Raw genomic sequence first — 15,349 nt, forward strand, 5'->3', positions numbered from 1 at the left:
CATTTAGACTGTCTGGAAGATAGTTATACTGTGGACATTTTTTTAACAATAGCTTTTTATTTTCAAAATGCATGCAAAGATAGTTTTCAACATTCAATCTTGCAAAACCTTGTGTTCCAAATTTTCTTCCTCTCCTAGACAGCGTGTTAAACATGTACAATTCTTCTATGCTTATTTCCAAATTATCATGCTGTACAAGGAAAATCAAATCAAAAAAGAAAAAAAATATGAAGAAAGCAAGTAAAAATCTACAAAAAGATGAAAAATTATGTTTGATTCATATCCAGTCTCAACAGTCCTCTTTCTGAATACAGATCATTTTCTCCATCACAAATCTAATAGAATTGGCCTGAATTACCTCATGGTTGAAAAGAATGGTCACTGCTCTTGCTACAGCTTCTTAGAACCGTAAGTGAGATTTAAGTAGACATCAAAGGTGAATGAGCAGCCCTGAAATTTGCTCAGCAACACTTACATAAAAGTTATTGGTTTTTCTTTAACATCCTACACAGGCTACTTAGAAACTTGTTATACTATGAAGGGGAAGGTTCAGGGAGAGCACAACAAGACAGAATTTTAACACATAGAGATAAAAATTTCAAGCTGTGGTGTATAATTAGAGGTGATTTTCCCCTACCAAGTTACTTGTCTTATTATGACTGAATATAAATTTCTTGTAGGAGAGAAATGGTATTGTTATCTGAAACTCTATGGAAGGGATTGAGTGAGGAAATGGGACTGAAGCACTAGATTGGAAATATTATTCAGGACATGAAGATATTTAGATTTCAATCTGAATATTGATTGGATTACAAGGAAAGTTTAGAATAATGATAAATAATTGTGTTATGTCAATGAGTCCTGGTGAATGGAATCACTGAGTTAAAGATTAAGAATAGATCACAAAGGATAATCTATTTCAATCCATACCTGAATCATCATGTTGTCCAGAAACTTCTTGACAAATGATTATTCAGCCTTTGTTTAAATACCATAATGAGAGAAGGAAGTCAATACATCCAAAACTAATCCATTCAACCTCTGGGTATCCATATTCACTAAGGTTTTTTTTTTTTTTTTAATTGAAAATCTAAATTTGTACCTTTGAAACTTTTACTCATTTTTTTAACTCTGTGATCTAAAATATTTCATTAAGAAATTATTTCTAAGATCTAAACAACTGGAAAAATAGCAATTGCTCATGGGTAAACTGAGGTAATACAATGAAAATGATAATTCTATTTAAATTAATTTACTTATTGAATATTATGCCAAGGAAATTACCAAAAGTATTTTATTAAACTAGAAAAAATAATAACAAAATTCATCTGAAAAAAATAACAGGTCAGGAATATCAAGACATTTAATGAAAAAAAAAATGAAAGTAAGATGGCCAATGTTGAAGCAGTTTTAAAACTATATTATTACAAAACAATCATCAAAATTATTTGGTACTGACTAAGAAAAAAAGTAATGGATCAGATTAAGTATAGGAGCCATAGTAATAAATGAAAATAGTAATCTTATGTTTGATAAACCCAAAAGCTCAGGCCTCTGGGCTAAAAATTCACTATTTAAGAAAAACTGCTGGGAAAGCTGGAAAACAGGACAAAAACAAGATACAGACTAACATTTCACAACTTTCCAAGATAAACATCTAAATTGGTACATGATTTAGATATAAAGAGTGACATCAAAATAAATTAAGAAAGCAAGAAATAGTTTACCTTTTAGATCTATGTAAAATGGAAAAAAAAAAATTACGACCAAAGAAGAGATAATAAACATTATGAAATGTCAAAGGGATAATTTTGATAACATTCAATTTACAAAAAGGTTTTGCATAAACAAAATGCAACCAAGATCAGAAGAAAAGCAGAAAGATGGGAAACAATTTTTATAACCAGTGTTTCTGATAAAACCATTATTTTCAAATATATAGAGAACTGAGTAAAATTTATAAGAATATGTCATTCCCCAATTGAGAAATGATCAAAGGATATGAGCAAACAATTTTCATTTGAAAAAATTTAATGCTCTAGCACCATGTATAAGAGAAATGTAAATTAAAACAACTCTGAAATACTACTTACCTTTTCAATTGGCTATTACAGCAGAAAAGGTAAATGATAAATGCTGGGGAAAATTTGGTGAAATTGGGATACTCATAAATTGTTGATAACATATATATAACATTTCTTCAACCATTCTGGAGATCAATTTGAAACTACATCCCAAAGGGTTATAAAATTGTGCAGATTTATCAATATTACGAATAAGTCTATATACCAAAAAGATCTTTCAAAAGGAGGGAAAGATCTACATGTACAAAAATATTTTTGACAGGTCTTTTTGTGGTGTTAAATAATTCAAAATTGAGAAAATTCTCAACAATTTAGGAATGTCTAAATAATTTGTAGTATTTGCATGTCATGGAATACTATTATTCTTTAAGAAATGATGAGCAGACCAATATCAGAAAAACCTGGCAAAAACATGTGAAGTGATGCTGAGTAAAGTCAGATAAGACAAGAGAACTTGTATGCAGTAACAATAACAATGTTTGATCATTCACTATGGTGGACTTAAGTCTCCTCAGAAATTCAATGATCCAAGACAACTCCAAAAGACTCATGATAGAAAATGCTATATGCATAAAAAGAAAGAAATATGGAATTTGAATGTAAATCAAATCATACTATTTTCTTCTTCCTTCCCCTTCTCCCTTCTTCCCTTCTTCCCCTGTTCCTTTCTTCCCATCTTAATTTCTACTGTTTTCTCCCCTTTCTCCCCCTCCAAGGCTTCTCTCCCCTCCTTTTCTCCCTCCCTTTTCATTTTCCCTCTCTTTGTCCCTCCCTCCCTCTCCTTTTTCTTCTCCCTCCTTTCCTCTTTCCCTCCCTCCATAGATCTCTCTTTCACTCTCTTTCTCTTTCCTTCCTCCCACCTCCCAACTCTCTTCTCCTTCTCTCCCTCTTTTCCTCCCTCCTTTAATCCTTCCCTTCCTTCCTTCCTTTCTTCCTTCCTTTCCTTCCTTCCTTTCTTCCTTTTTCCTTGCTACCCCCTTCCTTCCTCCTTCTCTTTCTCCTTCTTTTCCTTCCTCCTTTCCATCCCTCTCTCTTTTCCTCCATCCTTCCCTATCTTCCTCTCTCTCTTCCTTCCTCTCTTCCTCTATCTCTCCTTCCCTCACTTTCTCCCTCCTTTTCTTCCCTCCCCCCTTACCTTCTCCTTCCTTCCTTTTCCTTCCTTCTTTTTCCTTCCTTCCTTCCTCTCTTCCTCCCTCCCTTCCTTCTTCCCTCCCTTTCTCCCTTCTTCCCTCCCTCCCTTCCTCCCTTCTTCCCTCCCTCCATTCCTGCCTCCTTTCCTTCCTCCCTCCCTCTGGCCATCCTTCCCTTCCTTCCTCCCACTTTTCCTCTGTCCCTCCCTCCCTTCTTTCCTCCTATCCTCCCTCCATCTCTCCCTTCCTTCCTTCCTTCCTTCCTTCCTTCCTTCCTTCCTACCTTCCTTCTTTCCTTCCTTCCTTCCTTTCTTCCTTCCTTCTTTCTTTCCTTTTTTCCTTCCTTCCTTCTCATGGTTTCCCCCTTTGTTCTGATTCATCTTTCACACTATGACTAATGTGGAGATATGCTTAACATGATTACATATGTATAAACTACAACAGATTGGAGAGGAAGCAAGGGACAGAGGGGGAAGGAAGGAGGGAAGGAGAAAATTTAGGACTCAAAATCTTACAAAATCAATGCTGATAGCTATCTTTGCATGTAATTGGGGGGAAATACTATTTACAAAAGTTTTCAAGTTCTTGGAAGCATCCATCATGCTCTTCCTTCAAGTTTTCTTTTTTATAGGTAAAAAATATATATATATATATATATATATATATATATATATATATATATACACACACACACACCATTTTTTCAGTTATAATTTAGCATGATCTTGAAGGTATTCAGCATCATGGTTGACATTACTTGTTTTATAGCTTCTCAGAAGAGACCACAGTAGTGCAGGAGAATTTGATCTAAGATGAATTCAGTTGAAATGTTATCTCATCAATTGTAAATACACCTCTCATAGCACCATTCATTAAAGTGTTTTTTTTTTCTCCTATATTGCACTTCTATCTCATAATAGACTTATGGCTTTAACCTTCTAAAATTCCAGAACCTCCTTCAAATTAAATACTACATATTCAAGACTCCTAAATTTTGAACTTTCTATTTTTTAAAAAACATTTAAGATTATAACTGAATTCCTGTTAATGAAATGTCCCAATGTACTTTTGAAATTTTATGAAGTAGATGTATGTATGTATATATATATATATATATATATATATATGTATGTATATATGTATATAGATATATAGATATATACATACATATATATATATATATATATATATATATATATATAAAGAAAGAGTTTGAGTGGCAAAAATTTGATTTGTGATATTCATAATAATGAAGAAACCTAAAAGGAGCCATGAAACAAAAGGGGAAAACTATTTCCTATTGCACCAAAGTTTTCAACTGTATTCTAAATAGTCTAAAACTTTGTTTCAGAATTCCTCTGGGAATACATTCCCTGGTTCCACATATGCCTTTAAAATCAAAGAGTGCTACACAAACTGTATAAAAACATGCTAAATAAAATTTCCTCCATTTTTTTCAGTTTAAATATTTAATGTGGAGTTAGGGACTTAGAATACTTGTTATTGTTTCTCTGTACTTTCCATCTGGGAGAGAAAACAAATAACAATATGATATTTTTTCTTGCCATTCAAATGAATTCTGTCCTTCAAGTTTTGCAATAGACAGACTTGGGATGAGATGGGATAAAATACAGAGATGAGACTCTCTTTGAGCTATTACAAACATTCACATCTTCGTGAAGTCAAGGAGAAATCAAGATTTTAGTCTCTAGGTTTGTTTTTTGTGAAAGAACATCAATTGTGCATCAACCTACCTTTTAATACATGATAATGTAAGTTTTTATTTAATTTTAATCTCTTCACTCTACCACATTTTATGGTTTGTATTCATTCACTTCCTCCATATTCTATTTCTACATCAGATGTTTGATTATTAATACCAGAAAATAAACCAAGCATGTTTTCTATTTATATTTGCTCTCTTAACATCAACGACTATGGGGCAAAATAGAGAACTGACTGACTAGATTTTTTAAAATGATTTCAGTTATGATGATAACTATGTCACAACACTTGGTACTTTACAAGTCCATTCCTTAGATATTGTCTGACTTGATTAATAGACCCTTGTCATATAGTTGATTTTTTCTCCCTTTTTTTATGTGTCAAAAGTCAGGTTCAGAAATTGTTACAGTAGATTACCAAAGTGATTTTTCACACTATTCAGAATTACATTGAGGTTTTTTGACTCCAGGATTTCTCTATTTTGGCAATTACTTTTACATACCCACAAGTTATACTGGAGCAAGAGTTCTTAACCTGGAGTCTATTCACACTGAAAAATACAATGAATAGCTATCATTCAATCATGAACTTGTATGGGGAAAATATATCAACTCATTTTCAATGTATAAAAATTCCTTCTATTCTTTCAAAAAATATCTTAAAAAGAATCATATCATTTATATCAGACTGGCAAAGAAATATGTTACATATAAAATGAAAGAGAAGTCCTGAACTAAAGGGAGAAATATATTTAACCTAGTGAGTTTTTAGACATGTACATAATTTTGATTTGTATGCCACTTGGTCTTTTAACTTTTATACTATTAAATATTTCATGTGAAGAGAACATGCTGTTAAGATAAATACTCACTAACATCTCATATTCAATCCATTAAAAATAACACTACATTGGAACAAAAATATAGACAGTGTTGTTTTCTTTTGGGACATTTCATGAACTCTGATTTTTGTTTGGAGTAAAGAATGTTTTATATGAATTTGAGTTTAAATTCAACTCTGTCATTTGATAGGTGTGTGACAATGAACAAGTAACTACTCAATGTGAACTTTTATTTCCTGCTTTGTAAAATCTGGGGAGTAAACATTTGGAGATGAATTCTCTGGGAATCTTCATATTTTTTGGTAATTTAATATAACAAATTTAAATGAAATAAAACTCGTTTCTAGAAAAAATTATCTTGTCAATTGTGACATTGTTTCCTTATAAAATGTCTAAAAATTTCAGAAATAATATATAGGGAATCATTCAGTATATAGGTTCCATTTAGGAAGATACAGGAATAAAATTATCCCTTCTTACTGTAACTGCCAGATCCCTAAACCCAGGACATGCTTTCTTCATTAAAATTTACTCCTTCTCTAGTACTTCTCTAAGTTTTTTCTGGTCATTGGGGAAAGCTTTCAAGCTCTAGAAATAGGATAGACAGTAGCTGTTCCACACATTTATTCTGAGTTGTAACTCAAGCATTTATAAAAATGCCCTTTCCACTTCATCTCTAACTCCCTTTTCTTAAGCTGGGACGGATTAAGATTCCTTCGTCAGTTGTGGCCAAAACTTAAAACAGGGCACTGAGTCATGGCAGAAAGGGGGAGTTATATCTAAATTGTATAATACTTGTATTTTAGCCAGAACTACCACAGAGGTTTCTCCCCCAAATAAGCAGCCCTTTCAACATTTCTTATTATTGTTATTTTTTTATTAATCTTTCATTTTGATTCAAGAATGATTATAAAATGAATACAACTATTGCCACTAGAAATATGTCTTTCTTCTTCCCTGTGACTTTCTCATTATTCTTAAAACTCTCCAAGTCAAAGTATACTTCCATGAGTAATACTATTAAATGAGTAGTTTTTTTTATTGGAATATAAAATTTTTGAAAGCATGAGTTATCTTTTTTATCCAGTGTTTTAGTATAGCCACATATTGGGTACTTACTATATATAAGTACACATTGTGTTAAGTGCCTATTACATACAAAGTGAAAGGCAATGTGGTGAAGTTAGGAGAAAGGGGGCTTCAGCACAATGGAGACCACTTCAAGCCTCAGTGATAACACAGTTTTAAGACCTCACAACTCACTGTAATTTCCAAAGAATCAGGAAACTCAAAACTATAATGTTAAATGCAGTTGTCCATAAACATTGAAAAGGATTGATTTTTACTGAGATTTCCCTAAAGCAATGAAATCATAGATTTAATCTATGCTAAAAGTAAGGATAGCATAACAGTGGACCACAATATATTTTTTTAAAAAATTTCCTGATTTTTGTGGCTATTTTAAATCAATATATTTCATAAAAACAAAATGGTTATTTATGTATTTATTAGACAGAAAACAGGAAAATTTTCAATAAACTGAAAATTAAATATAAATTAGTATGAAATGATAAAATGATAAAAAAGCTACATGCCATTACACTTATTTAAGGGAAGCATGGTCTCTAGGACTATGAAAGAAAAGTACCACTATACTATGTCTTATTCAGACCCCATTCAACATACTGAGCTCCATTTTAGGTTCCATATGGACACTAATGGTTCCAGCGTGGGCAACCAAGAGAGTTGATAACATTGCTGTTCTATTATCTGAAAAGGAATTTAAATAACTTGTAATATTTATCCTGGAGAAGTAATGAACTGATAACTATCTTCAAGTATTTGAAAGTTTCCTGTCAAAGAGGTATTTCACTTTTTATATTTGGTTCTTAAAGTTTGCTTAGATTTAGGGGTTTGGGGTGGATTTTGTAAACAAGTTTATCTACAATATAAGGGCAAATCGCCATAAAATTAAAGAATTATTGAAAAGAAAAGTGGATTTTCTTGGGAAGAAGGAGAATCTTTTTTCCCCTTCAATTTATTTATTTGATAGTCCCTCTCCATATAAGAAATTTATACATTTCTTTTTAAAACTTATGATATTCAGATTCTTATCTTCACCCCCCAGTCCCCATTAAGAAAGCACATATGAAGTAATGCAAGATATTTCCATAAAGGTTATATTGTGAAAGAAAATATACATCTCCACACACAAAAAACCATCAAGAAAAATAGTAAATGTGTGTGTGTGTGTGTGTGTGTGAGAGAGAGAGAGACAGAGACAGAGACAAAGAGAGACAGACAGAGAGAGAGAAAGAGAGAGACAGAGACAAAGAAAGAGAGAGACAGAGAGAGAGAGAGAGAAAGAGAGAGAAAGAGAGAGAGAGAGAGAGAGGAGCACTTCAGTCTACATTCAGAAACAATCAATTCCTTTTCTCTGTATGGATTTTTCTTCATAAGTCCTTTAGAATAGTCATGGGTCATTGTGTTGCTGAAAATAGCAAAGCCATTATGGATGATAATTTCAAAACATTGATATTATTTTATGCACAATGCATTTAACTTTGCTTGAGTTCATGGAGAACTTTCCAGACTTTTTCTGAGAGCTTCCTGCTCATCATTTGAAGGAGAAGGATCTTTGAAGAAATGCTGGGTGGATTTCTATATATATTAGAGGGATCTTTTAAAAATGTAAGTTATTAATAGAATAGATTTCTTCAAATCTTCCCTTTATCTCTAGCCTTAAGAAATGACTAAGTTTATGATTTACAGCAGGCCTAGGGATACATAAAGAACTAGAATATAATATGAAATATAATGTAGTGATTTCAAGAAGAAGATAGAAACTGAGTTTAGCATTGAAGAATTCCTGATATCTTGAAAATAATTTAAAACCATTCCATAGATTTAGCTCTTTGTCTCATATCCACCCAGTGACATAAATAATATAGATTAATAATTGCAATTTTATGGATGAAGAAATGGAGTCAAAGAGAATCATGGTGAATTTTCAATGGATACACAAATAGTAATTATGATGATGGTTTTCAAATCTCTGTGAATTATAAAGTCCCCCAACACTTTGCATTATATTTTCTCTCAAAAATTGAAAGAATTAAAATTATTTCAACTTAATTGAATCATTTAATAGGATGATTTTCCCTTAAGTTTATTTATTTACTCATATGACTTCAATTTCCTTCATTGAGTTTTTTTTTTTTTTCTCTTCCCAATTCTGCTTTGGTCTGTCTCTATCTAATTCTCTATTTCTCTATTTGTTTATTTCTGACTTTTCACTTTCATCTTTGTTACTGTCTTTTCCCTGTCATTTCAGTCTAACTTTCTATTCTGCACAGAGCTAGTCCTAAGAATTCAAAGATTTTCTTTCTATCCTTTTACCAAACCCCTAACTCTGGCTCTAAGTATATTAAATTAAATTGTCTCCTCTTACTATGAAACACAAATGTCATTGAATGACCAAATCAAGATTTTAATTCTGATTCTGCTTAGGTTTAGCTCTGTGACATTAAACAGATCATTTTATAAGCAACAATTTCTATTTGTAAAATAGGGGAGGGGTTCACTTGATGTCTACTAACATTTTTTCTCACTCAAGAAAATGTTTTCCATGATCCTCCTTAATCTAATCTGTAGTGTATGTGATGATTTTTTTCTCCTTTTTCATTTTTATTTACAAATATGGAGCTTTGATCTTAATGGATAATAAACAATCTCACAGTGCATTTTGAATAAAATATTAATAAAGTAGATTCCTTTTTAATAGACAGTTGAGAAAATTAAAAAGCATTATATTACCTGAAGGTAACCCTGTTTTTGTCAGCAAATATATATTTGAATTTATAATAAAGATGCATATGAATGCAATGAAATATATAGGAAAGATGATCCCAGTATACAAAGCAATCTCTCAATTCAGAATTGAGATGAGAATGAAAGACATTCTTCATTTATCTCACTTTTTGTTTGTTTCCCCTTTTATTTATATAGTTAGATCAATTTTAAGGTTGTTATCTACCTTACCAAAAAATGTCTCTAAGGTTTTGGGGATGGATGCAAGGAATCCAATGGCATTCACCAAAGGACTTTGACATTTAGAGGACATTTACTCTTTAATGTGGTTTCCTTTCTGGTTCTCCCTGAAGCCAGTGGTGAATAGAAATGGTGAGCATCTGTCTCCTTATTTTATGCCTTCCTTGATATTGATGATCAAGGGATATCTTGGATGTTTTATGTTTTAAGGAACTTTGAATAATTTGGATGTATGAATGATAGACACTATAGAAAAACCATTACAATGTGCAGCTCACTCTACCACATCATATACCACTAGTTGACAACTAGTTTACAAGACACTTAACAAATAGTTATTGATTATATTTTGACAAAAAAAAATGAAATAGTTGAATATTTTTATATTTCAGTCACCTATATGAATAACACATGTGAAACTATCTATTCTTTATTAATAAATATATGAAGGATGGACTTAACTTATCTGTAAATTATTATCAAAATAGTTTATATTACTGAGAATTTAGGCATAAAAATAAGTAATTGTTAATATTCTTAGAGTTTCTCTAGATCTTTGTACTCAGCACTCTGTAAGACACATAATACTTTGTAATACACAAAGTATAAATGTCAGCCTCAACTAGCAAATGGAATTCCCTCATTTGGAAGTCCCAATTGGCAACAGAATTACGGTTCCTGCTTTTGTCCTTTGAAAAAACATTTTTGATGAGTCCTGTATCATTTTTCTGTAGAAGAAAATAGCAAACTACTATGATATCTTTTCCATTTAACCTTCAAATGAGGCTGCAAAGAGATGGACACAGCTGACACAGCAGTCTTCCTCTATTATTTATTGAATTCAGATGTTTAATTTCCCCACATTTATTTATTTTTCTCTCATATTTCCATCATTTTGGAACATATGGAAAATAATTATTGGAATCCAGGTATGATTATTCCAGATTAATTGATGGTGAGGAGTTTGTTATAAGTCCTGTTGCAGACATCCTACCTCCCAACATTTAAAAAAAAATAAAGAAGTATGCAAATTTATTTAAAAAAATAAAACAGTGGCAATGGAACTGGTTTTATAAGTTTATGCTAAGATAGAGAGAAATTCTGTTATGTCCTTCTAAGCTTGAAGAATTTGATTTGAGAGAATTGATGGCAATGTATGACTTTAATGCAAAGAATATTGTAAATTTTTATAGAAGTGGATAAAAAGGACAAGGGCAAGAAAAGAGAAAATGAAGAAGTTGGGAAGAAGAAGTAATGGTAGAGAGATTATTTTCATTCAAGAAAATCAGAAACATGGTGATATACCCAGTAAATGAAAGACAAGAGAGATAAAGATAATTCAACCTTTCTTCAGAAATCAAACTTGCATTATGCCTCTACTACATCCTTAATTGCCACAAACATTGGAAAAATGAACTATTACTCCAGAACTCTTAAAACTGTCAGAGTAAAGATCATTGATGCTCTTAATTAATCTTCTTCTTTTCTCCCTCACCATTTTCTTGATGTTTTACCTGGTCTTATATCCCTGATGATAGTCACTCAATGATTCATTAGTCCACATTTTCTTTTCAGGAATGTACATAAATTGTAAGACACTTATTGCATTTTTAATTGATCTCATTTGGGAGCAGAGCCTTATCTCTTATGCTATATATATACTTGTTCACCTTATTTAGGTAACCATTCCGTTTTGTTGAAAATTCCCAATGATTGCTGATTGTGTAAAATGGGTCAGGTGAGTAGAAGAAAATATTTGTTTAGTATTATTTTTTATGATTTTTCCAAAAAAAGTGCTTAAAAAGATTTATTTTCACAATCAATATTATATTAATATTTAATATTTGTTACATTTTTTCAAATTGATACCTTTTAGTAATACTTTTCAAATAAAGAAATATTTATCACTTGTTTTTTTTTAATGAACTCTATTTAATAATATTAGAAATTACTTGATACAAACAAAAAACAGCTGACCTAACCAAAGCAAACTAAAACAACAGCAATGTTTGGAATTAGAAGTCCACTAAAAAAGTTATGTTAATTTCTTAACTTATAGGTAACAATATATTTTAATAGCATGGGAAGCACTACTGGATAGTTGTTTGTTAAAATCATTTTTTGGAAGAATATCTAATCTCTAGATGAAATTAAGACAACTTTTTTATTTCATTTAAATATATAGATAAAAGTTAAATAGTAAAATTAAAATTCATTACATAATCTGCTGATGATATTTTTATTCAAAAAATCTATAAACTCAGTTCTTTTACTGATTTCTCATATTTTAATTTCAGATGAATTAGAATTATTCTGGAAGGTCCTCTTCTACTTAAAATACATGGAAAATCAGAACAATGTCACAGAATTTGTTCTCTTGGGACTATTCAAGACCCAGGAAGTTAAAATAATATGTTTTGTAATATTCCTGTTCTGCTATTTTGCCATCTTCTTTGGGAACATTATTATCTTTATCACTATTGTATGCAGTCATTTGATCCAGCAGCCTATGTATTATTTTCTCTGTCATTTGTCTTATATGGATCTTGCCTATACTTCCACGGTGGTTCCCAGGTTACTCAGGGACTTAATTGCCAAGCAAAAATACATCTCCTATAATAGTTGTATGACTCAGCTCTTTACTGCACATTTTCTTTCAGGCATTGAGATGTTCATTCTGGTGTCTATGGCCTTTGATCGTTATGTTGCCATTTGTAAACCTTTGCATTACATGATAATTGTGAATAGACAGAGATGTAACATAATGCTTCTAATGGCCTGGATAGTTGCCTTTTGGCATGCCATTGCTCAGATGATCATGGTCATTAGATTACCTTTCTGTGGTCCTAATCTAGTGGATCACTATATATGTGATGTGAAAGCCCTCTTGAAACTTGTCTGCACTGACACACGCATCCCTAATATCTTAGTCATTGCAAATACTGGAATGGTTGTCTTAGCCACCTTTCTGGTCCTGGTGGCATCTTACATTGTCATATTATATAACCTCAGGAACCATTCCTCTGATGCTCGGCATAAAGCCCTCTCAACTTGTGCTTCCCATGTTATGGTTGTTGTTTTGTTTTTTGTACCCTGTATTGCCACCTACATCCCTCCTCCTAATGCTAGTCAAAATGATAAGGGGTTCTCTATGTTTTACACAGTCATTGCACCTATGATGAACCCTCTCATTTATACACTAAGAAATACAGAGATGAAAAATGCTATACAAAAGGTGTGGTTAGCAAAATTGTTTTTGGTATTCAAATAAAACAGAATTGTAATTTAATTTTTCATTTAAGATCTTTGAAAAATATGACAACATGCCCATATTTTCATTTCTTTTTAGGAATGATTTTTTTCTCTTTTTTTCTATTCATTTGTAACATTAATAAAACCTTTTTTTATTTCCAAATTCCTTTCGACTCTCTCATCTATTCCTTACTCATTGAGAAGACAAAGCATATATTAATTATATTCAAATATGTGAGTCATATCATGCATGTGAATTATGAAAATCATGGAAATATTTTTTTGCATTTCATTTTGAAAGAAAAAGCAAGAAATATAAAGTGAAAAAGGTGTCATTCTTTACTGATAATAGGGATAAAGGCCAAAAAGTCACAGATGAAAGCAAAAATCTTAGTTTATATACCTTTTTATCTGAATTGGTGACTAGTAACATTTTTTTACATAGTTCTATCTTAATAATAAATTTCCCAATGATACAGAATGAGAAGGATAATCCATTTTAATGTTCTTTTGTTATCCAAATTATTATATCATACCTAGATATTTGACAGTCAGGAATGATAATGGAGCCAAAGTAATTGTTTAAAAATGCAGCCTATAGATATAATCAGTTTTCTCTTATATTTCACTCCATCTTATTTCCTCTCTACTGTGTTAGTTACAATCTTCTCATACTTTACTGTCCTCCAAACACGATCCTGGTCTACTTATTCAATCCTATTAGCTACCACTCCTTATCTTCAGTCCATGTATTTGTACTGCCTCTCTCCAAAATATTGTTTCCATTTATCATTTCCATGTGTTAGCTTTTCAGGCTTCCTTTTAGATTTAGTTCAAATTTTATTTTCTGGAGGTCTTTCCTTTGTTTCCAATTAATTTCATCCAGCATCTGCTCATTGAGATTAATTTCTTTTGACACTGTATTGTGTAGAATATACATATTCTATAGCTGTAATAATTTTTATTTTTTAAACATTTAAAATTTGTGCCCTCTTAAGAGTAGGAAGAATGTACTGTTTTTCCATTTTTTTTAATCCTTTATATTTGTCACAATTCTTGACTCTTTTCAAGGGTTTATTACTTCCTTATTGATCGACTGCTTATCTGCAATTTAAGAGAATCTACATTATATGCTGTGAAATATAGTAAATTTGGTGAATTAAGAGATTCAAGGAAACAAAGGAGAGATAGAAACATAAGAAAGATAGTCTGAGAGGGAATGAGATCAAAGGCTATAAGCATTTACTATATGTCAAATACTGTAGGAAGACTTGGGAATACAGATACATGAAAACAAGATGAACTACACTTTGTTCAAATTTTAATTAATCAATTCAAATTAAATCAAAATTTATTTGTTCAAATTTAATTTGTTCAAAATTTAATTAATTTTGTCCTAATTAAATTTAATTTGTTCAAATAACATTATCTGGGGATACAGATACATGAAAATTATAACATGTTCTACAACATTTCATATCAACTTTTGCCAAATCATTTAACTTCTTAGATTTAGGATTTTTAAAAATCTATACAAATTTTAAATCTTCTCAAAATGAACATGTTAAATTTTTGTGAACTGCACTCTCTTGGAAAATGTTCAAAAATAGAGATACCATTACACCCTCTCAGATTGGCTAAGATGACAGGAAAAGATACTGACAAATGTTGGAGGGGAAGTAGGAAAACTGGGACACTAGCATATTGTTGCTGATGTGTGAATGGATCCAATCATGCTGAAGAGTAATTTACAACTATGCTGAAAAAGCTCTCAAACCGTGCATACGCTTTCATCCAGTAATGTTTTTACTGGGCCTATATCCCAAAGAGATCCTAAAAGAGGAGGGAAAGGGACCCACATGTGCAAAAATGTTTGTGGCAACCCTTTTTGTAGTGGTAAGAAACTGGAAACTGAATGGATGTCCATCAGCTAGAGAATGGCTGAATAAGTTATGGTATATGAATATTATGGAATATTATTGTTCTGAAGCAACCAGCAGGATGAATTCATAGATGCCTGGAGGGACTTATATGAATTGATGCTAAGTGAAATGAGCAGAACCAGGAGATCATTATACACTGCAACAACAATACTATATAATGATCAATTCTGATGAACATGGCTGTCTTCAACAATGAGATGATTATTCAAACCAATTCCACTTGTTCAGTGATGAAGAGAGTCATCTACATCCAGAGAGAGAATCATGGGAGTTGAGTGTGGACCACAACATAGCATTCTCATACTTTCTGTTGTTTGCTTCCAT

The 15,349-nt window shown here is 31.5% G+C and overlaps 1 protein-coding gene across 1 annotated transcript; it reads left to right on the top strand.

Annotated features, from left to right (window-relative positions):
- Positions 1-12,170: 12,170 nt before the first annotated feature.
- Positions 12,171-13,101, top strand: LOC100931609 (olfactory receptor 4P4-like). Its single transcript, XM_003773804.2, has one exon. The coding sequence runs from the start codon at positions 12,172-12,174 to the stop codon at positions 13,099-13,101; it is 930 nt and encodes a 309-aa protein (XP_003773852.1). The 5' UTR covers position 12,171.
- The last annotated feature ends 2,248 nt before the right edge of the window (positions 13,102-15,349 follow it).

Source organism: Sarcophilus harrisii, chromosome 6 (genome assembly GCF_902635505.1).
Source record: "Sarcophilus harrisii chromosome 6, mSarHar1.11, whole genome shotgun sequence".
Taxonomy (NCBI): Eukaryota; Metazoa; Chordata; class Mammalia; order Dasyuromorphia; family Dasyuridae; genus Sarcophilus; species Sarcophilus harrisii.

Bases quoted from the DNA above. Each gene is read 5' to 3' on its own strand.
- LOC100931609 (XM_003773804.2), top strand. From the start codon at position 12,172: ATGGAAAATCAGAACAATGTCACAGAATTTGTTCTCTTGGGACTATTC.